The sequence below is a fragment of the Saccoglossus kowalevskii genome, chromosome 9, assembly GCF_978046115.1.
Source record: "Saccoglossus kowalevskii chromosome 9, keSacKowa6.1, whole genome shotgun sequence".
NCBI lineage: Eukaryota > Metazoa > Hemichordata > Enteropneusta > Harrimaniidae > Saccoglossus > Saccoglossus kowalevskii.
The window spans coordinates 9,199,075-9,219,009 of record NC_140649.1 but is presented as its reverse complement, the minus strand read 5'-3'; the positions used below and the strand labels follow the sequence as shown (position 1 = coordinate 9,219,009).

The following is a 19,935-nucleotide window of genomic DNA, read 5'->3' as shown; positions in this document are numbered from 1 at the left end:
GCTCGCAACTTCCAATTACAAGATGCGACATGGACGAGAACACATTAAGCTATGTATATAGACGAATACCCGTGGTTAAGATTTTCCACGTATTGATATCGCTGTGTTTATTAGCATTACTTTAACGAATAGGTACATTTTCCAATACGCATGTTTTCATAAACGTTACAACATTCTTATTTATACAACCTTACAACAATAATTCAAACATATTGATTTATTTATTTTATCTGTTTATTTATGTATTCCTTCATTCATTCGTGTAATGGTATATTTATTTCCATGTGTAAGCTCATATATGTCATATAACACTGCATTAGTAGGCAGCTCTAGGTGCATGTTGTGAGTTTTTTTTTCACGGTAGTTCTCTTTTTGGAGGATGTGGTGGCCCTGAAAAGGGCCGTTTGGTTTGTGTATGACAAGCATACTACTTCGAACTGGTATACTTGGTGACTGCTTTTGTTCCTTCACTGACTGCATGTTTGGCAAGCTCACCGGGCAAAAGAAGACGGACAGCGGTCTGAACCTCTCTGCTGGTAATGGTTCTACGCTTGTTGTAGTGTGCCAACCTGGAGGCCTCTGTGGCGATACGTTCAAATATGTCGTTGACGAAGCTGTTCATGATCGACATAGCCTTGGATGACACACCAGTGTCTGGGTGAACTTGCTTCAATACCTTGTAGATGTAAATACCGTAGGATTCTTTTCTACCTCTCTTTCGCTTTCTCTTGTCGCCAGTAGGACGGGTGGCCTTAGCCTTACCGCCTTTCTTTGCTGCTTTACCACTAGTTTTGGGAGGCATGTTGAACGTATGAGGATGAAGTTCAAAGTGACAGTCATTGGCGTTGATTCACTATTTATAGCGAACGATATGCTAATGAAGGATTCTAAACCAAGCGCGCCAAAACCAAACGAACGCAAGAGAAAACACAGTTTTTTAGGGTTTTTTTCATTCAAAGTGTTCATTGTCATTGTTGAGGCGCTGACTGAATGCTATTCATCTCTATCCTCAATTCTGATTGGAAGTATATATTTGCAATCGGAATCCGGGTCGGGTGTATAAAAACAGCCAGTGAGATACCCGCAGTATCATTCTCGTCCTAGTTCGAGCCGAATAGTTAAAATACAATCATGTCTGGTCGTGGAAAAGGTGGTAAGGCAAAGGGCAAGTCCAAGACTCGTTCATCCCGTGCTGGTCTCCAGTTCCCAGTAGGTCGCGTACACCGATTCTTAAGAAAAGGCAATTATGCCGAGCGTGTTGGTGCCGGCGCTCCTGTATATTTGGCTGCAGTACTCGAGTACTTGGCCGCGGAAATACTGGAGTTGGCCGGTAACGCCGCTCGTGACAACAAGAAGTCCAGGATCATTCCACGTCACTTACAGCTTGCTGTCCGAAACGACGAGGAGTTGAACAAGCTCATGTCGGGAGTCACCATCGCCCAGGGTGGTGTATTGCCTAATATCCAGGCCGTTCTCCTGCCAAAGAAGTCCAACCCTAAATCCAAGTAAACCACTAAGTATGCACTGCATACACAAACCAAACGGCCCTTTTCAGGGCCACCACATCCTCCAAAAAGAGAACTACCGTAATAATTATAAATGATGTGTGTTGTTGTGAACGAGTGTAGAATTAGCGTAGCACTCAGAATCGCAAACATTATTGTAAGGGAAGGCAGGCCGGCAGCACGGCGAGATGTTATTTGAATAAAAAAAAACAATAGTATCTACACAGCTCAGCTCTCGGTGGCGTTTTTGTGACACCGTGCTCTCCCCGCAAATGTAGCAGTCACATGGAAATGCAAAACAACAATCGAGATAAATGCATTAAAGCTTCAATATATCCATCTCACACTCACCACGTATATACACAATTCGCCAAGCAAGGAAACACGTTGCTATTTGCAATGACGTCTCTGTATTATGTGTTAATATATTATTAGGCATTTTGTATGTGGCGTAAAACGATCGCGAGTGCATCAGTTGATGTGAAAAACGGGTGATTGTAAATGAGTTCGTCTCGGTGTTCCAGTTGTGCGGGTGTGCTTCGATTGTAAATCACTTTATTCATGACACACTGTACTGGTCTTCTGATTAGCATTGTATGGAATATGTTATCGACTGGGTGGAGTAGTAAATTAGAGAGCTAGCCTCAGTCGACTATAGTGCCTTGTTTGAAATGGAAAACGGGTAAATTTACTTATACTGACTGGCAAATGAACATTAAATATACGTATATACGTTCACAGACACATACATACATACTATAATACGGTAATTCTCTTTTTGGAGGATGTGGTGGCCCTGAAAAGGGCCGTTTGGTTTGGGTTTATATTCTACGTTTATCCACCAAAACCGTACAATGTACGACCCTGGCGTTTTAGTGCGTAGACGACATCCATGGCGGTGACGGTCTTTCTTTTGGCGTGCTCTGTGTAGGTGACGGCGTCACGGATGACATTCTCTAAGAACACCTTCAATACACCCCGAGTTTCTTCGTAGATGAGACCGGAGATACGTTTGACACCACCACGACGTGCAAGACGTCGGATAGCTGGCTTGGTGATACCTTGAATATTATCGCGAAGAACTTTACGATGACGCTTGGCGCCTCCCTTTCCAAGACCCTTGCCTCCTTTGCCACGACCAGACATGTTTGATGAGTTCAGTGTATAGAAGTCAACTGCCTAAATTGATCAAATCACTCGCACTTTATAGTCTGGTTGCGAACGTGAAAGGACTCACAACGCACTTGAAAAATCTTCTGTCAGATACGCACAATGACAAATAATTCGCACCCATTATATTTTACGTTTCAATCAACATCGCCGCTGATTGGCCATTAGTCACAACCAATAGGAGAGCGCGTGGTGGGGTGAATGACCTTTCAGACGACGGTCGAATCCGACTTTAGTCCCACTCTCTTCTTATGTATCACGAACTCGTGTTTGTTTTATTCAGCCCAACACGATCGAAACTGTAAATAATTATTACAGTTCTGAGTCGGGCGACGACGGTAAACGAATGTAGGGCACATTTGACGTTTTAATCAATATACATGACACAGATACTGGTGTACTTTGCATTAAACATACCAGAAAATGTAATGAATCACACTTTCCAAACCCGGTCTCCTTGCTACACGATGTAATGTAAAGCGTACACATTACGCAATTCGTCAAACCGAACGAGCAATGTGTGATTTGCACTTACGTAAACAGTTAGAGATTGTATTGAATGGACACAGCGGTGGAACAATTTAAGTGTTACGTGTCTTAATGCAAGAGTTACGAACATTGTTAAGACAACGACCGAGTCCACCAACTTTGCTCGCAACTTCCAATTACAAGATGCGACATGGACGAGAACACATTAAGCTATGTATATAGACGAATACCCGTGGTTAAGATTTTCCACGTATTGATATCGCTGTGTTTATTAGCATTACTTTAACGAATAGGTACATTTTCCAATACGCATGTTTTCATAAACGTTACAACATTCTTATTTATACAACCTTACAACAATAATTCAAACATATTGATTTATTTATTTTATCTGTTTATTTATGTATTCCTTCATTCATTCGTGTAATGGTATATTTATTTCCATGTGTAAGCTCATATATGTCATATAACACTGCATTAGTAGGCAGCTCTAGGTGCATGTTGTGAGTTTTTTTTTTTTCACGGTAGTTCTCTTTTTGGAGGATGTGGTGGCCCTGAAAAGGGCCGTTTGCTTTGTGTATGACAAGCATACTACTTCGAACTGGTATACTTGGTGACTGCTTTTGTTCCTTCACTGACTGCATGTTTGGCAAGCTCACCGGGCAAAAGAAGACGGACAGCGGTCTGAACCTCTCTGCTGGTAATGGTTCTACGCTTGTTGTAGTGTGCCAACCTGGAGGCCTCTGTGGCGATACGTTCAAATATGTCGTTGACGAAGCTGTTCATGATCGACATAGCCTTGGATGACACACCAGTGTCTGGGTGAACTTGCTTCAATACCTTGTAGATGTAAATACCGTAGGATTCTTTTCTACCTCTCTTTCGCTTTCTCTTGTCGCCAGTAGGACGGGTGGCCTTAGCCTTACCGCCTTTCTTTGCTGCTTTACCACTAGTTTTGGGAGGCATGTTGAACGTATGAGGATGAAGTTCAAAGTGACAGTCATTGGCGTTGATTCACTATTTATAGCGAACGATATGCTAATGAAGGATTCTAAACCAAGCGCGCCAAAACCAAACGAACGCAAGAGAAAACACAGTTTTTTAGGGTTTTTTTCATTCAAAGTGTTCATTGTCATTGTTGAGGCGCTGACTGAATGCTATTCATCTCTATCCTCAATTCTGATTGGAAGTATATATTTGCAATCGGAATCCGGGTCGGGTGTATAAAAACAGCCAGTGAGATACCCGCAGTATCATTCTCGTCCTAGTTCGAGCCGAATAGTTAACATACAATCATGTCTGGTCGTGGAATAGGTGGTAAGGCAAAGGGCAAGTCCAAGACTCGTTCATCCCGTGCTGGTCTCCAGTTCCCAGTAGGTCGCGTACACCGATTCTTAAGAAAAGGCAATTATGCCGAGCGTGTTGGTGCCGGCGCTCCTGTATATTTGGCTGCAGTACTCGAGTACTTGGCCGCGGAAATACTGGAGTTGGCCGGTAACGCCGCTCGTGACAACAAGAAGTCCAGGATCATTCCACGTCACTTACAGCTTGCTGTCCGAAACGACGAGGAGTTGAACAAGCTCATGTCGGGAGTCACCATCGCCCAGGGTGGTGTATTGCCTAATATCCAGGCCGTTCTCCTGCCAAAGAAGTCCAACCCTAAATCCAAGTAAACCACTAAGATGAGACCGGAGATACGTTTGACACCACCACGACGTGCAAGACGTCGGATAGCTGGCTTGGTGATACCTTGAATATTATCGCGAAGAACTTTACGATGACGCTTGGCGCCTCCCTTTCCAAGACCCTTGCCTCCTTTGCCACGACCAGACATGTTTGATGAGTTCAGTGTATAGAAGTCAACTGCCTAAATTGATCAAATCACTCGCACTTTATAGTCTGGTTGCGAACGTGAAAGGACTCACAACGCACTTGAAAAATCTTCTGTCAGATACGCACAATGACAAATAATTCGCACCCATTATATTTTACGTTTCAATCAACATCGCCGCTGATTGGCCATTAGTCACAACCAATAGGAGAGCGCGTGGTGGGGTGAATGACCTTTCAGACGACGGTCGAATCCGACTTTAGTCCCACTCTCTTCTTATGTATCACGAACTCGTGTTTGTTTTATTCAGCCCAACACGATCGAAACTGTAAATAATTATTACAGTTCTGAGTCGGGCGACGACGGTAAACGAATGTAGGGCACATTTGACGTTTTAATCAATATACATGACACAGATACTGGTGTACTTTGCATTAAACATACCAGAAAATGTAATGAATCACACTTTCCAAACCCGGTCTCCTTGCTACACGATGAAATGTAAAGCGTACACATTACGCAATTCGTCAAACCGAACGAGCAATGTGTGATTTGCACTTACGTAAACAGTTAGAGATTGTATTGAATGGACACAGCGGTGGAACAATTTAAGTGTTACGTGTCTTAATGCAAGAGTTACGAACATTGTTAAGACAACGACCGAGTCCACCAACTTTGCTCGCAACTTCCAATTACAAGATGCGACATGGACGAGAACACATTAAGCTATGTATATAGACGAATAACCGTGGTTAAGATTTTCCACGTATTGATATCGCTGTGTTTATTAGCATTACTTTAACGAATAGGTACATTTTCCAATACGCATGTTTTCATAAACGTTACAACATTCTTATTTATACAACCTTACAACAATAATTCAAACATATTGATTTATTTATTTTATCTGTTTATTTATGTATTCCTTCATTCATTCGTGTAATGGTATATTTATTTCCATGTGTAAGCTCATATATGTCATATAACACTGCATTAGTAGGCAGCTCTAGGTGCATGTTGTGAGTTTTTTTTTTTTCACGGTAGTTCTCTTTTTGGAGGATGTGGTGGCCCTGAAAAGGGCCGTTTGCTTTGTGTATGACAAGCATACTACTTCGAACTGGTATACTTGGTGACTGCTTTTGTTCCTTCACTGACTGCATGTTTGGCAAGCTCACCGGGCAAAAGAAGACGGACAGCGGTCTGAACCTCTCTGCTGGTAATGGTTCTACGCTTGTTGTAGTGTGCCAACCTGGAGGCCTCTGTGGCGATACGTTCAAATATGTCGTTGACGAAGCTGTTCATGATCGACATAGCCTTGGATGACACACCAGTGTCTGGGTGAACTTGCTTCAATACCTTGTAGATGTAAATACCGTAGGATTCTTTTCTACCTCTCTTTCGCTTTCTCTTGTCGCCAGTAGGACGGGTGGCCTTAGCCTTACCGCCTTTCTTTGCTGCTTTACCACTAGTTTTGGGAGGCATGTTGAACGTATGAGGATGAAGTTCAAAGTGACAGTCATTGGCGTTGATTCACTATTTATAGCGAACGATATGCTAATGAAGGATTCTAAACCAAGCGCGCCAAAACCAAACGAACGCAAGAGAAAACACAGTTTTTTAGGGTTTTTTTCATTCAAAGTGTTCATTGTCATTGTTGAGGCGCTGACTGAATGCTATTCATCTCTATCCTCAATTCTGATTGGAAGTATATATTTGCAATCGGAATCCGGGTCGGGTGTATAAAAACAGCCAGTGAGATACCCGCAGTATCATTCTCGTCCTAGTTCGAGCCGAATAGTTAACATACAATCATGTCTGGTCGTGGAAAAGGTGGTAAGGCAAAGGGCAAGTCCAAGACTCGTTCATCCCGTGCTGGTCTCCAGTTCCCAGTAGGTCGCGTACACCGATTCTTAAGAAAAGGCAATTATGCCGAGCGTGTTGGTGCCGGCGCTCCTGTATATTTGGCTGCAGTACTCGAGTACTTGGCCGCGGAAATACTGGAGTTGGCCGGTAACGCCGCTCGTGACAACAAGAAGTCCAGGATCATTCCACGTCACTTACAGCTTGCTGTCCGAAACGACGAGGAGTTGAACAAGCTCATTCATGTCGGGAGTCACCATCGCCCAGGGTGGTGTATTGCCTAATATCCAGGCCGTTCTCCTGCCAAAGAAGTCCAACCCTAAATCCAAGTAAACCACTAAGTATGCACTGCATACACAAACCAAACGGCCCTTTTCAGGGCCACCACATCCTCCAAAAAGAGAACTACCGTAATAATTATAAATGATGTGTGTTGTTGTGAACGAGTGTAGAATTAGCGTAGCACTCAGAATCGCAAACATTATTGTAAGGGAAGGCAGGCCGGCAGCACGGCGAGATGTTATTTGAATAAAAAAAAACAATAGTATCTACACAGCTCAGCTCTCGGTGGCGTTTTTGTGACACCGTGCTCTCCCCGCAAATGTAGCAGTCACATGGAAATGCAAAACAACAATCGAGATAAATGCATTAAAGCTTCAATATATCCATCTCACACTCACCACGTATATACACAATTCGCCAAGCAAGGAAACACGTTGCTATTTGCAATGACGTCTCTGTATTATGTGTTAATATATTATTAGGCATTTTGTATGTGGCGTAAAACGATCGCGAGTGCATCAGTTGATGTGAAAAACGGGTGATTGTAAATGAGTTCGTCTCGGTGTTCCAGTTGTGCGAGTGTGCTTCGATTGTAAATCACTTTATTCATGACACACTGTACTGGTCTTCTGATTAGCATTGTATGGAATATGTTATCGACTGGGTGGAGTAGTAAATTAGAGAGCTAGCCTCAGTCGACTATAGTGCCTTGTTTGAAATGGAAAACGGGTAAATTTACTTATACTGACTGGCAAATGAACATTAAATATACGTATATACGTTCACAGACACATACATACATACTATAATACGGTAATTCTCTTTTTGGAGGATGTGGTGGCCCTGAAAAGGGCCGTTTGGTTTGGGTTTATATTCTACGTTTATCCACCAAAACCGTACAATGTACGACCCTGGCGTTTTAGTGCGTAGACGACATCCATGGCGGTGACGGTCTTTCTTTTGGCGTGCTCTGTGTAGGTGACGGCGTCACGGATGACATTCTCTAAGAACACCTTCAATACACCCCGAGTTTCTTCGTAGATGAGACCGGAGATACGTTTGACACCACCACGACGTGCAAGACGTCGGATAGCTGGCTTGGTGATACCTTGAATATTATCGCGAAGAACTTTACGATGACGCTTGGCGCCTCCCTTTCCAAGACCCTTGCCTCCTTTGCCACGACCAGACATGTTTGATGAGTTCAGTGTATAGAAGTCAACTGCCTAAATTGATCAAATCTCTCGCACTTTATAGTCTGGTTGCGAACGTGAAAGGACTCACAACGCACTTGAAAAATCTTCTGTCAGATACGCACAATGACAAATAATTCGCACCCATTATATTTTACGTTTCAATCAACATCGCCGCTGATTGGCCATTAGTCACAACCAATAGGAGAGCGCGTGGTGGGGTGAATGACCTTTCAGACGACGGTCGAATCCGACTTTAGTCCCACTCTCTTCTTATGTATCACGAACTCGTGTTTGTTTTATTCAGCCCAACACGATCGAAACTGTAAATAATTATTACAGTTCTGAGTCGGGCGACGACGGTAAACGAATGTAGGGCACATTTGACGTTTTAATCAATATACATGACACAGATACTGGTGTACTTTGCATTAAACATACCAGAAAATGTAATGAATCACACTTTCCAAACTCGGTCTCCTTGCTACACGATGTAATGTAAAGCGTACACATTACGCAATTCGTCAAACCGAACGAGCAATGTGTGATTTGCACTTACGTAAACAGTTAGAGTTTGTATTGAATGGACACAGTGGTGGAACAATTTAAGTGTTACGTGTCTTAATGCAAGAGTTACGAACATTGTTAAGACAACGACCGAGTCCACCAACTTTGCATGTTGTGAGTTTTTTTTTTCACGGTAGTTCTCTTTTTGGAGGATGTGGTGGCCCTGAAAAGGGCCGTTTGGTTTGTGTATGACAAGCATACTACTTCGAACTGGTATACTTGGTGACTGCTTTTGTTCCTTCACTGACTGCATGTTTGGCAAGCTCACCGGGCAAAAGAAGACGGACAGCGGTCTGAACCTCTCTGCTGGTAATGGTTCTACGCTTGTTGTAGTGTGCCAACCTGGAGGCCTCTGTGGCGATACGTTCAAATATGTCGTTGACGAAGCTGTTCATGATCGACATAGCCTTGGATGACACACCAGTGTCTGGGTGAACTTGCTTCAATACCTTGTAGATGTAAATACCGTAGGATTCTTTTCTACCTCTCTTTCGCTTTCTCTTGTCGCCAGTAGGACGGGTGGCCTTAGCCTTACCGCCTTTCTTTGCTGCTTTACCACTAGTTTTGGGAGGCATGTTGAACGTATGAGGATGAAGTTCAAAGTGACAGTCATTGGCGTTGATTCACTATTTATAGCGAACGATATGCTAATGAAGGATTCTAAACCAAGCGCGCCAAAACCAAACGAACGCAAGAGAAAACACAGTTTTTTAGGGTTTTTTTCATTCAAAGTGTTCATTGTCATTGTTGAGGCGCTGACTGAATGCTATTCATCTCTATCCTCAATTCTGATTGGAAGTATATATTTGCAATCGGAATCCGGGTCGGGTGTATAAAAACAGCCAGTGAGATACCCGCAGTATCATTCTCGTCCTAGTTCGAGCCGAATAGTTAACATACAATCATGTCTGGTCGTGGAAAAGGTGGTAAGGCAAAGGGCAAGTCCAAGACTCGTTCATCCCATGCTGGTCTCCAGTTCCCAGTAGGTCGCGTACACCGATTCTTAAGAAAAGGCAATTATGCCGAGCGTGTTGGTGCCGGCGCTCCTGTATATTTGGCTGCAGTACTCGAGTACTTGGCCGCGGAAATACTGGAGTTGGCCGGTAACGCCGCTCGTGACAACAAGAAGTCCAGGATCATTCCACGTCACTTACAGCTTGCTGTCCGAAACGACGAGGAGTTGAACAAGCTCATGTCGGGAGTCACCATCGCCCAGGGTGGTGTATTGCCTAATATCCAGGCCGTTCTCCTGCCAAAGAAGTCCAACCCTAAATCCAAGTAAACCACTAAGTATGCACTGCATACACAAACCAAACGGCCCTTTTCAGGGCCACCACATCCTCCAAAAAGAGAACTACCGTAATAATTATAAATGATGTGTGTTGTTGTGAACGAGTGTAGAATTAGCGTAGCACTCAGAATCGCAAACATTATTGTAAGGGAAGGCAGGCCGGCAGCACGGCGAGATGTTATTTGAATAAAAAAAAACAATAGTATCTACACAGCTCAGCTCTCGGTGGCGTTTTTGTGACACCGTGCTCTCCCCGCAAATGTAGCAGTCACATGGAAATGCAAAACAACAATCGAGATAAATGCATTAAAGCTTCAATATATCCATCTCACACTCACCACGTATATACACAATTCGCCAAGCAAGGAAACACGTTGCTATTTGCAATGACGTCTCTGTATTATGTGTTAATATATTATTAGGCATTTTGTATGTGGCGTAAAACGATCGCGAGTGCATCAGTTGATGTGAAAAACGGGTGATTGTAAATGAGTTCGTCTCGGTGTTCCAGTTGTGCGAGTGTGCTTCGATTGTAAATCACTTTATTCATGACACACTGTACTGGTCTTCTGATTAGCATTGTATGGAATATGTTATCGACTGGGTGGAGTAGTAAATTAGAGAGCTAGCCTCAGTCGACTATAGTGCCTTGTTTGAAATGGAAAACGGGTAAATTTACTTATACTGACTGGCAAATGAACATTAAATATACGTATATACGTTCACAGACACATACATACATACTATAATACGGTAATTCTCTTTTTGGAGGATGTGGTGGCCCTGAAAAGGGCCGTTTGGTTTGGGTTTATATTCTACGTTTATCCACCAAAACCGTACAATGTACGACCCTGGCGTTTTAGTGCGTAGACGACATCCATGGCGGTGACGGTCTTTCTTTTGGCGTGCTCTGTGTAGGTGACGGCGTCACGGATGACATTCTCTAAGAACACCTTCAATACACCCCGAGTTTCTTCGTAGATGAGACCGGAGATACGTTTGACACCACCACGACGTGCAAGACGTCGGATAGCTGGCTTGGTGATACCTTGAATATTATCGCGAAGAACTTTACGATGACGCTTGGCGCCTCCCTTTCCAAGACCCTTGCCTCCTTTGCCACGACCAGACATGTTTGATGAGTTCAGTGTATAGAAGTCAACTGCCTAAATTGATCAAATCTCTCGCACTTTATAGTCTGGTTGCGAACGTGAAAGGACTCACAACGCACTTGAAAAATCTTCTGTCAGATACGCACAATGACAAATAATTCGCACCCATTATATTTTACGTTTCAATCAACATCGCCGCTGATTGGCCATTAGTCACAACCAATAGGAGAGCGCGTGGTGGGGTGAATGACCTTTCAGACGACGGTCGAATCCGACTTTAGTCCCACTCTCTTCTTATGTATCACGAACTCGTGTTTGTTTTATTCAGCCCAACACGATCGAAACTGTAAATAATTATTACAGTTCTGAGTCGGGCGACGACGGTAAACGAATGTAGGGCACATTTGACGTTTTAATCAATATACATGACACAGATACTGGTGTACTTTGCATTAAACATACCAGAAAATGTAATGAATCACACTTTCCAAACTCGGTCTCCTTGCTACACGATGTAATGTAAAGCGTACACATTACGCAATTCGTCAAACCGAACGAGCAATGTGTGATTTGCACTTACGTAAACAGTTAGAGTTTGTATTGAATGGACACAGTGGTGGAACAATTTAAGTGTTACGTGTCTTAATGCAAGAGTTACGAACATTGTTAAGACAACGACCGAGTCCACCAACTTTGCATGTTGTGAGTTTTTTTTTTCACGGTAGTTCTCTTTTTGGAGGATGTGGTGGCCCTGAAAAGGGCCGTTTGGTTTGTGTATGACAAGCATACTACTTCGAACTGGTATACTTGGTGACTGCTTTTGTTCCTTCACTGACTGCATGTTTGGCAAGCTCACCGGGCAAAAGAAGACGGACAGCGGTCTGAACCTCTCTGCTGGTAATGGTTCTACGCTTGTTGTAGTGTGCCAACCTGGAGGCCTCTGTGGCGATACGTTCAAATATGTCGTTGACGAAGCTGTTCATGATCGACATAGCCTTGGATGACACACCAGTGTCTGGGTGAACTTGCTTCAATACCTTGTAGATGTAAATACCGTAGGATTCTTTTCTACCTCTCTTTCGCTTTCTCTTGTCGCCAGTAGGACGGGTGGCCTTAGCCTTACCGCCTTTCTTTGCTGCTTTACCACTAGTTTTGGGAGGCATGTTGAACGTATGAGGATGAAGTTCAAAGTGACAGTCATTGGCGTTGATTCACTATTTATAGCGAACGATATGCTAATGAAGGATTCTAAACCAAGCGCGCCAAAACCAAACGAACGCAAGAGAAAACACAGTTTTTTAGGGTTTTTTTCATTCAAAGTGTTCATTGTCATTGTTGAGGCGCTGACTGAATGCTATTCATCTCTATCCTCAATTCTGATTGGAAGTATATATTTGCAATCGGAATCCGGGTCGGGTGTATAAAAACAGCCAGTGAGATACCCGCAGTATCATTCTCGTCCTAGTTCGAGCCGAATAGTTAACATACAATCATGTCTGGTCGTGGAAAAGGTGGTAAGGCAAAGGGCAAGTCCAAGACTCGTTCATCCCATGCTGGTCTCCAGTTCCCAGTAGGTCGCGTACACCGATTCTTAAGAAAAGGCAATTATGCCGAGCGTGTTGGTGCCGGCGCTCCTGTATATTTGGCTGCAGTACTCGAGTACTTGGCCGCGGAAATACTGGAGTTGGCCGGTAACGCCGCTCGTGACAACAAGAAGTCCAGGATCATTCCACGTCACTTACAGCTTGCTGTCCGAAACGACGAGGAGTTGAACAAGCTCATGTCGGGAGTCACCATCGCCCAGGGTGGTGTATTGCCTAATATCCAGGCCGTTCTCCTGCCAAAGAAGTCCAACCCTAAATCCAAGTAAACCACTAAGTATGCACTGCATACACAAACCAAACGGCCCTTTTCAGGGCCACCACATCCTCCAAAAAGAGAACTACCGTAATAATTATAAATGATGTGTGTTGTTGTGAACGAGTGTAGAATTAGCGTAGCACTCAGAATCGCAAACATTATTGTAAGGGAAGGCAGGCCGGCAGCACGGCGAGATGTTATTTGAATAAAAAAAAACAATAGTATCTACACAGCTCAGCTCTCGGTGGCGTTTTTGTGACACCGTGCTCTCCCCGCAAATGTAGCAGTCACATGGAAATGCAAAACAACAATCGAGATAAATGCATTAAAGCTTCAATATATCCATCTCACACTCACCACGTATATACACAATTCGCCAAGCAAGGAAACACGTTGCTATTTGCAATGACGTCTCTGTATTATGTGTTAATATATTATTAGGCATTTTGTATGTGGCGTAAAACGATCGCGAGTGCATCAGTTGATGTGAAAAACGGGTGATTGTAAATGAGTTCGTCTCGGTGTTCCAGTTGTGCGAGTGTGCTTCGATTGTAAATCACTTTATTCATGACACACTGTACTGGTCTTCTGATTAGCATTGTATGGAATATGTTATCGACTGGGTGGAGTAGTAAATTAGAGAGCTAGCCTCAGTCGACTATAGTGCCTTGTTTGAAATGGAAAACGGGTAAATTTACTTATACTGACTGGCAAATGAACATTAAATATACGTATATACGTTCACAGACACATACATACATACTATAATACGGTAATTCTCTTTTTGGAGGATGTGGTGGCCCTGAAAAGGGCCGTTTGGTTTGGGTTTATATTCTACGTTTATCCACCAAAACCGTACAATGTACGACCCTGGCGTTTTAGTGCGTAGACGACATCCATGGCGGTGACGGTCTTTCTTTTGGCGTGCTCTGTGTAGGTGACGGCGTCACGGATGACATTCTCTAAGAACACCTTCAATACACCCCGAGTTTCTTCGTAGATGAGACCGGAGATACGTTTGACACCACCACGACGTGCAAGACGTCGGATAGCTGGCTTGGTGATACCTTGAATATTATCGCGAAGAACTTTACGATGACGCTTGGCGCCTCCCTTTCCAAGACCCTTGCCTCCTTTGCCACGACCAGACATGTTTGATGAGTTCAGTGTATAGAAGTCAACTGCCTAAATTGATCAAATCTCTCGCACTTTATAGTCTGGTTGCGAACGTGAAAGGACTCACAACGCACTTGAAAAATCTTCTGTCAGATACGCACAATGACAAATAATTCGCACCCATTATATTTTACGTTTCAATCAACATCGCCGCTGATTGGCCATTAGTCACAACCAATAGGAGAGCGCGTGGTGGGGTGAATGACCTTTCAGACGACGGTCGAATCCGACTTTAGTCCCACTCTCTTCTTATGTATCACGAACTCGTGTTTGTTTTATTCAGCCCAACACGATCGAAACTGTAAATAATTATTACAGTTCTGAGTCGGGCGACGACGGTAAACGAATGTAGGGCACATTTGACGTTTTAATCAATATACATGACACAGATACTGGTGTACTTTGCATTAAACATACCAGAAAATGTAATGAATCACACTTTCCAAACTCGGTCTCCTTGCTACACGATGTAATGTAAAGCGTACACATTACGCAATTCGTCAAACCGAACGAGCAATGTGTGATTTGCACTTACGTAAACAGTTAGAGTTTGTATTGAATGGACACAGTGGTGGAACAATTTAAGTGTTACGTGTCTTAATGCAAGAGTTACGAACATTGTTAAGACAACGACCGAGTCCACCAACTTTGCATGTTGTGAGTTTTTTTTTTCACGGTAGTTCTCTTTTTGGAGGATGTGGTGGCCCTGAAAAGGGCCGTTTGGTTTGTGTATGACAAGCATACTACTTCGAACTGGTATACTTGGTGACTGCTTTTGTTCCTTCACTGACTGCATGTTTGGCAAGCTCACCGGGCAAAAGAAGACGGACAGCGGTCTGAACCTCTCTGCTGGTAATGGTTCTACGCTTGTTGTAGTGTGCCAACCTGGAGGCCTCTGTGGCGATACGTTCAAATATGTCGTTGACGAAGCTGTTCATGATCGACATAGCCTTGGATGACACACCAGTGTCTGGGTGAACTTGCTTCAATACCTTGTAGATGTAAATACCGTAGGATTCTTTTCTACCTCTCTTTCGCTTTCTCTTGTCGCCAGTAGGACGGGTGGCCTTAGCCTTACCGCCTTTCTTTGCTGCTTTACCACTAGTTTTGGGAGGCATGTTGAACGTATGAGGATGAAGTTCAAAGTGACAGTCATTGGCGTTGATTCACTATTTATAGCGAACGATATGCTAATGAAGGATTCTAAACCAAGCGCGCCAAAACCAAACGAACGCAAGAGAAAACACAGTTTTTTAGGGTTTTTTTCATTCAAAGTGTTCATTGTCATTGTTGAGGCGCTGACTGAATGCTATTCATCTCTATCCTCAATTCTGATTGGAAGTATATATTTGCAATCGGAATCCGGGTCGGGTGTATAAAAACAGCCAGTGAGATACCCGCAGTATCATTCTCGTCCTAGTTCGAGCCGAATAGTTAACATACAATCATGTCTGGTCGTGGAAAAGGTGGTAAGGCAAAGGGCAAGTCCAAGACTCGTTCATCCCGTGCTGGTCTCCAGTTCCCAGTAGGTCGCGTACACCGATTCTTAAGAAAAGGCAATTATGCCGAGCGTGTTGGTGCCGGCGCTCCTGTATATTTGGCTGCAGTACTCGAGTACTTGGCCGCGGAAATACTGGAGTTGGCCGGTAACGCCGCTCGTGACAACAAGAAGTCCAGGATCATTCCACGTCACTTACAGCTTGCTGTCCGAAACGACGAGGAGTTGAACAAGCTCATGTCGGGAGTCACCATCGCCCAGGGTGGTGTATTGCCTAATATCCAGGCCGTTCTCCTGCCAAAGAAGTCCAACCCTAAATCCAAGTAAACCACTAAGTATGCACTGCATACACAAACCAAACGGCCCTTTTCAGGGCCACCACATCCTCCAAAAAGAGAACTACCGTAATAATTATAAATGATGTGTGTTGTTGTGAACGAGTGTAGAATTAGCGTAGCACTCAGAATCGCAAACATTATTGTAAGGGAAGGCAGGCCGGCAGCACGGCGAGATGTTATTTGAATAAAAAAAAAACAATAGTATCTACACAGCTCAGCTCTCGGTGGCGTTTTTGTGACACCGTGCTCTCCCCGCAAATGTAGCAGTCACATGGAAATGCAAATCAACAATCGAGATAAATGCATTAAAGCTTCAATATATCCATCTCACACTCACCACGTATATACACAATTCGCCAAGCAAGGAAACACGTTGCTATTTGCAATGACGTCTCTGTATTATGTGTTAATATATTATTAGGCATTTTGTATGTGGCGTAAAACGATCGCGAGTGCATCAGTTGATGTGAAAAACGGGTGATTGTAAATGAGTTCGTCTCGGTGTTCCAGTTGTGCGAGTGTGCTTCGATTGTAAATCACTTTATTCATGACACACTGTACTGGTCTTCTGATTAGCATTGTATGGAATATGTTATCGACTGGGTGGAGTAGTAAATTAGAGAGCTAGCCTCAGTCGACTATAGTGCCTTGTTTGAAATGGAAAACGGGTAAATTTACTTATACTGACTGGCAAATGAACATTAAATATACGTATATACGTTCACAGACACATACATACATACTATAATACGGTAATTCTCTTTTTGGAGGATGTGGTGGCCCTGAAAAGGGCCGTTTGGTTTGGGTTTATATTCTACGTTTATCCACCAAAACCGTACAATGTACGACCCTGGCGTTTTAGTGCGTAGACGACATCCATGGCGGTGACGGTCTTTCTTTTGGCGTGCTCTGTGTAGGTGACGGCGTCACGGATGACATTCTCTAAGAACACCTTCAATACACCCCGAGTTTCTTCGTAGATGAGACCGGAGATACGTTTGACACCACCACGACGTGCAAGACGTCGGATAGCTGGCTTGGTGATACCTTGAATATTATCGCGAAGAACTTTACGATGACGCTTGGCGCCTCCCTTTCCAAGACCCTTGCCTCCTTTGCCACGACCAGACATGTTTGATGAGTTCAGTGTATAGAAGTCAACTGCCTAAATTGATCAAATCTCTCGCACTTTATAGTCTGGTTGCGAACGTGAAAGGACTCACAACGCACTTGAAAAATCTTCTGTCAGATACGCACAATGACAAATAATTCGCACCCATTATATTTTACGTTTCAATCAACATCGCCGCTGATTGGCCATTAGTCACAACCAATAGGAGAGCGCGTGGTGGGGTCAATGACCTTTCAGACGACGGTCGAATCCGACTTTAGTCCCACTCTCTTCTTATGTATCACGAACTCGTGTTTGTTTTATTCAGCCCAACACGATCGAAACTGTAAATAATTATTACAGTTCTGAGTCGGGCGACGACGGTAAACGAATGTAGGGCACATTTGACGTTTTAATCAATATACATGACACAGATACTGGTGTACTTTGCATTAAACATACCAGAAAATGTAATGAATCACACTTTCCAAACCCGGTCTCCTTGCTACACGATGTAATGTAAAGCGTACACATTACGCAATTCGTCAAACCGAACGAGCAATGTGTGATTTGCACTTACGTAAACAGTTAGAGTTTGTATTGAATGGACACAGTGGTGGAACAATTTAAGTGTTACGTGTCTTAATGCAAGAGTTACGAACATTGTTAAGACAACGACCGAGTCCACCAACTTTGCTCGCAACTTCCAATTACAAGATGCGACATGGACGAGAACACATTAATCTATGTATATAGACGAATACCCGTGGTTAAGATTTTCCACGTATTGATATCGCTGTGTTTATTAGCATTACTTTAACGAATAGGTACATTTTCCAATACGCATGTTTTCATAAACGTTACAACATTCTTATTTATACAACCTTACAACAATAATTCAATAATTTCACGGTAGTTCTCTTTTTGGAGGATGTGGTGGCCCTGAAAAGGGCCGTTTGGTTTGTGTATGACAAGCATACTACTTCGAACTGGTATACTTGGTGACTGCTTTTGTTCCTTCACTGACTGCATGTTTGGCAAGCTCACCGGGCAAAAGAAGACGGACAGCGGTCTGAACCTCTCTGCTGGTAATGGTTCTACGCTTGTTGTAGTGTGCCAACCTGGAGGCCTCTGTGGCGATACGTTCAAATATGTCGTTGACGAAGCTGTTCATGATCGACATAGCCTTGGATGACACACCAGTGTCTGGGTGAACTTGCTTCAATACCTTGTAGATGTAAATACCGTAGGATTCTTTTCTACCTCTCTTTCGCTTTCTCTTGTCGCCAGTAGGACGGGTGGCCTTAGCCTTACCGCCTTTCTTTGCTGCTTTACCACTAGTTTTGGGAGGCATGTTGAACGTATGAGGATGAAGTTCCAAGTGACAGTCATTGGCGTTGATTCACTATTTATAGCGAACGATATGCTAATGAAGGATTCTAAACCAAGCGCGCCAAAACCAAACGAACGCAAGAGAAAACACAGTTTTTTAGGGTTTTTTTCATTCAAAGTGTTCATTGTCATTGTTGAGGCGCTGACTGAATGCTATTCATCTCTATCCTCAATTCTGATTGGAAGTATATATTTGCAATCGGAATCCGGGTCGGGTGTATAAAAACAGCCAGTGAGATACCCGCAGTATCATTCTCGTCCTAGTTCGAGCCGAATAGTTAACATACAATCATGTCTGGTCGTGGAAAAGGTGGTAAGGCAAAGGGCAAGTCCAAGACTCGTTCATCCCGTGCTGGTCTCCAGTTCCCAGTAGGTCGCGTACACCGATTCTTAAGAAAAGGCAATTATGCCGAGCGTGTTGGTGCCGGCGCTCCTGTATATTTGGCTGCAGTACTCGAGTACTTGGCCGCGGAAATACTGGAGTTGGCCGGTAACGCCGCTCGTGACAACAAGAAGTCCAGGATCATTCCACGTCACTTACAGCTTGCTGTCCGAAACGACGAGGAGTTGAACAAGCTCATGTCGGGAGTCACCATCGCCCAGGGTGGTGTATTGCCTAATATCCAGGCCGTTCTCCTGCCAAAGAAGTCCAACCCTAAATCCAAGTAAACCACTAAGTATGCACTGCATACACAAACCAAACGGCCCTTTTCAGGGCCACCACATCCTCCAAAAAGAGAACTACCGTAATAATTATAAATGATGTGTGTTGTTGTGAACGAGTGTAGAATTAGCGTAGCACTCAGAATCGCAAACATTATTGTAAGGGAAGGCAGGCCGGCAGCACGGCGAGATGTTATTTGAATAAAAAAAAAACAATAGTATCTACACAGCTCAGCTCTCGGTGGCGTTTTTGTGACACCGTGCTCTCCCCGCAAATGTAGCAGTCACATGGAAATGCAAAACAACAATCGAGATAAATGCATTAAAGCTTCAATATATCCATCTCACACTCACCACGTATATACACAATTCGCCAAGCAAGGAAACACGTTGCTATTTGCAATGACGTCTCTGTATTATGTGTTAATATATTATTAGGCATTTTGTATGTGGCGTAAAACGATCGCGAGTGCATCAGTTGATGTGAAAAACGGGTGATTGTAAATGAGTTCGTCTCGGTGTTCCAGTTGTGCGAGTGTGCTTCGATTGTAAATCACTTTATTCATGACACACTGTACTGGTCTTCTGATTAGCATT

At 43.6% G+C, this 19,935-nt stretch overlaps 18 protein-coding genes and 1 pseudogene across 18 annotated transcripts; 7 read left to right on the top strand and 12 right to left on the bottom strand.

Annotated features, from left to right (window-relative positions):
* Positions 1-427: 427 nt before the first annotated feature.
* On the bottom strand, positions 428-802 carry LOC146738196 (histone H2B, gonadal-like). Its single transcript, XM_085503667.1, has one exon. The coding sequence runs from the start codon at positions 800-802 to the stop codon at positions 428-430; it is 375 nt and encodes a 124-aa protein (XP_085359793.1).
* Positions 803-1,131: 329 nt separating this feature from the next.
* On the top strand, positions 1,132-1,509 carry LOC146738195 (histone H2A-like). The gene has a single exon (XM_085503666.1). It carries the CDS (start codon positions 1,132-1,134, stop codon positions 1,507-1,509), a length of 378 nt encoding a protein of 125 aa, XP_085359792.1.
* Positions 1,510-2,339: 830 nt separating this feature from the next.
* LOC146738194 (histone H4) lies at positions 2,340-2,651 on the bottom strand. The gene has a single exon (XM_085503868.1). The coding sequence runs from the start codon at positions 2,649-2,651 to the stop codon at positions 2,340-2,342; it is 312 nt and encodes a 103-aa protein (XP_085359994.1).
* A 1,104-nt stretch (positions 2,652-3,755) lies between these two features.
* Positions 3,756-4,130, bottom strand: LOC146738193 (histone H2B, gonadal-like). Its single transcript, XM_085503665.1, has one exon. The coding sequence runs from the start codon at positions 4,128-4,130 to the stop codon at positions 3,756-3,758; it is 375 nt and encodes a 124-aa protein (XP_085359791.1).
* A 329-nt stretch (positions 4,131-4,459) lies between these two features.
* On the top strand, positions 4,460-4,837 carry LOC146738192 (histone H2A-like). The gene has a single exon (XM_085503664.1). The coding sequence runs from the start codon at positions 4,460-4,462 to the stop codon at positions 4,835-4,837; it is 378 nt and encodes a 125-aa protein (XP_085359790.1).
* Positions 4,838-6,102: 1,265 nt separating this feature from the next.
* On the bottom strand, positions 6,103-6,477 carry LOC100371707 (histone H2B, gonadal-like). Its single transcript, XM_002732615.4, has one exon. It carries the CDS (start codon positions 6,475-6,477, stop codon positions 6,103-6,105), a length of 375 nt encoding a protein of 124 aa, XP_002732661.1.
* Positions 6,478-6,734: 257 nt separating this feature from the next.
* LOC146738191 (histone H2A-like) lies at positions 6,735-7,188 on the top strand (annotated as a pseudogene).
* An 830-nt stretch (positions 7,189-8,018) lies between these two features.
* Positions 8,019-8,330, bottom strand: LOC146738190 (histone H4). Its single transcript, XM_085503663.1, has one exon. The coding sequence runs from the start codon at positions 8,328-8,330 to the stop codon at positions 8,019-8,021; it is 312 nt and encodes a 103-aa protein (XP_085359789.1).
* A 767-nt stretch (positions 8,331-9,097) lies between these two features.
* LOC146738189 (histone H2B, gonadal-like) lies at positions 9,098-9,472 on the bottom strand. The gene has a single exon (XM_085503662.1). The coding sequence runs from the start codon at positions 9,470-9,472 to the stop codon at positions 9,098-9,100; it is 375 nt and encodes a 124-aa protein (XP_085359788.1).
* A 329-nt stretch (positions 9,473-9,801) lies between these two features.
* LOC146738188 (histone H2A-like) lies at positions 9,802-10,179 on the top strand. The gene has a single exon (XM_085503867.1). It carries the CDS (start codon positions 9,802-9,804, stop codon positions 10,177-10,179), a length of 378 nt encoding a protein of 125 aa, XP_085359993.1.
* Positions 10,180-11,009: 830 nt separating this feature from the next.
* Positions 11,010-11,321, bottom strand: LOC146738187 (histone H4). Its single transcript, XM_085503661.1, has one exon. The coding sequence runs from the start codon at positions 11,319-11,321 to the stop codon at positions 11,010-11,012; it is 312 nt and encodes a 103-aa protein (XP_085359787.1).
* Positions 11,322-12,088: 767 nt separating this feature from the next.
* LOC146738186 (histone H2B, gonadal-like) lies at positions 12,089-12,463 on the bottom strand. Its single transcript, XM_085503660.1, has one exon. It carries the CDS (start codon positions 12,461-12,463, stop codon positions 12,089-12,091), a length of 375 nt encoding a protein of 124 aa, XP_085359786.1.
* Positions 12,464-12,720: 257 nt separating this feature from the next.
* Positions 12,721-13,170, top strand: LOC146738185 (histone H2A-like). The gene has a single exon (XM_085503866.1). It carries the CDS (start codon positions 12,793-12,795, stop codon positions 13,168-13,170), a length of 378 nt encoding a protein of 125 aa, XP_085359992.1. The 5' UTR covers positions 12,721-12,792.
* An 830-nt stretch (positions 13,171-14,000) lies between these two features.
* On the bottom strand, positions 14,001-14,312 carry LOC146738184 (histone H4). Its single transcript, XM_085503659.1, has one exon. The coding sequence runs from the start codon at positions 14,310-14,312 to the stop codon at positions 14,001-14,003; it is 312 nt and encodes a 103-aa protein (XP_085359785.1).
* A 767-nt stretch (positions 14,313-15,079) lies between these two features.
* Positions 15,080-15,454, bottom strand: LOC146738183 (histone H2B, gonadal-like). The gene has a single exon (XM_085503658.1). It carries the CDS (start codon positions 15,452-15,454, stop codon positions 15,080-15,082), a length of 375 nt encoding a protein of 124 aa, XP_085359784.1.
* A 257-nt stretch (positions 15,455-15,711) lies between these two features.
* On the top strand, positions 15,712-16,161 carry LOC146738182 (histone H2A-like). The gene has a single exon (XM_085503657.1). The coding sequence runs from the start codon at positions 15,784-15,786 to the stop codon at positions 16,159-16,161; it is 378 nt and encodes a 125-aa protein (XP_085359783.1). The 5' UTR covers positions 15,712-15,783.
* An 831-nt stretch (positions 16,162-16,992) lies between these two features.
* LOC146738181 (histone H4) lies at positions 16,993-17,304 on the bottom strand. Its single transcript, XM_085503656.1, has one exon. The coding sequence runs from the start codon at positions 17,302-17,304 to the stop codon at positions 16,993-16,995; it is 312 nt and encodes a 103-aa protein (XP_085359782.1).
* A 958-nt stretch (positions 17,305-18,262) lies between these two features.
* LOC146738180 (histone H2B, gonadal-like) lies at positions 18,263-18,637 on the bottom strand. Its single transcript, XM_085503655.1, has one exon. It carries the CDS (start codon positions 18,635-18,637, stop codon positions 18,263-18,265), a length of 375 nt encoding a protein of 124 aa, XP_085359781.1.
* Positions 18,638-18,894: 257 nt separating this feature from the next.
* LOC146738179 (histone H2A-like) lies at positions 18,895-19,344 on the top strand. Its single transcript, XM_085503654.1, has one exon. It carries the CDS (start codon positions 18,967-18,969, stop codon positions 19,342-19,344), a length of 378 nt encoding a protein of 125 aa, XP_085359780.1. The 5' UTR covers positions 18,895-18,966.
* Positions 19,345-19,935: the final 591 nt, after the last annotated feature.

Coding starts and splice junctions, on each gene's coding strand:
- LOC146738196 (XM_085503667.1), bottom strand. CDS start 802: ATGCCTCCCAAAACTAGTGGTAAAGCAGCAAAGAAAGGCGGTAAGGCT.
- LOC146738195 (XM_085503666.1), top strand. CDS start 1,132: ATGTCTGGTCGTGGAAAAGGTGGTAAGGCAAAGGGCAAGTCCAAGACT.
- LOC146738194 (XM_085503868.1), bottom strand. CDS start 2,651: ATGTCTGGTCGTGGCAAAGGAGGCAAGGGTCTTGGAAAGGGAGGCGCC.
- LOC146738193 (XM_085503665.1), bottom strand. CDS start 4,130: ATGCCTCCCAAAACTAGTGGTAAAGCAGCAAAGAAAGGCGGTAAGGCT.
- LOC146738192 (XM_085503664.1), top strand. CDS start 4,460: ATGTCTGGTCGTGGAATAGGTGGTAAGGCAAAGGGCAAGTCCAAGACT.
- LOC100371707 (XM_002732615.4), bottom strand. CDS start 6,477: ATGCCTCCCAAAACTAGTGGTAAAGCAGCAAAGAAAGGCGGTAAGGCT.
- LOC146738190 (XM_085503663.1), bottom strand. CDS start 8,330: ATGTCTGGTCGTGGCAAAGGAGGCAAGGGTCTTGGAAAGGGAGGCGCC.
- LOC146738189 (XM_085503662.1), bottom strand. CDS start 9,472: ATGCCTCCCAAAACTAGTGGTAAAGCAGCAAAGAAAGGCGGTAAGGCT.
- LOC146738188 (XM_085503867.1), top strand. CDS start 9,802: ATGTCTGGTCGTGGAAAAGGTGGTAAGGCAAAGGGCAAGTCCAAGACT.
- LOC146738187 (XM_085503661.1), bottom strand. CDS start 11,321: ATGTCTGGTCGTGGCAAAGGAGGCAAGGGTCTTGGAAAGGGAGGCGCC.
- LOC146738186 (XM_085503660.1), bottom strand. CDS start 12,463: ATGCCTCCCAAAACTAGTGGTAAAGCAGCAAAGAAAGGCGGTAAGGCT.
- LOC146738185 (XM_085503866.1), top strand. CDS start 12,793: ATGTCTGGTCGTGGAAAAGGTGGTAAGGCAAAGGGCAAGTCCAAGACT.
- LOC146738184 (XM_085503659.1), bottom strand. CDS start 14,312: ATGTCTGGTCGTGGCAAAGGAGGCAAGGGTCTTGGAAAGGGAGGCGCC.
- LOC146738183 (XM_085503658.1), bottom strand. CDS start 15,454: ATGCCTCCCAAAACTAGTGGTAAAGCAGCAAAGAAAGGCGGTAAGGCT.
- LOC146738182 (XM_085503657.1), top strand. CDS start 15,784: ATGTCTGGTCGTGGAAAAGGTGGTAAGGCAAAGGGCAAGTCCAAGACT.
- LOC146738181 (XM_085503656.1), bottom strand. CDS start 17,304: ATGTCTGGTCGTGGCAAAGGAGGCAAGGGTCTTGGAAAGGGAGGCGCC.
- LOC146738180 (XM_085503655.1), bottom strand. CDS start 18,637: ATGCCTCCCAAAACTAGTGGTAAAGCAGCAAAGAAAGGCGGTAAGGCT.
- LOC146738179 (XM_085503654.1), top strand. CDS start 18,967: ATGTCTGGTCGTGGAAAAGGTGGTAAGGCAAAGGGCAAGTCCAAGACT.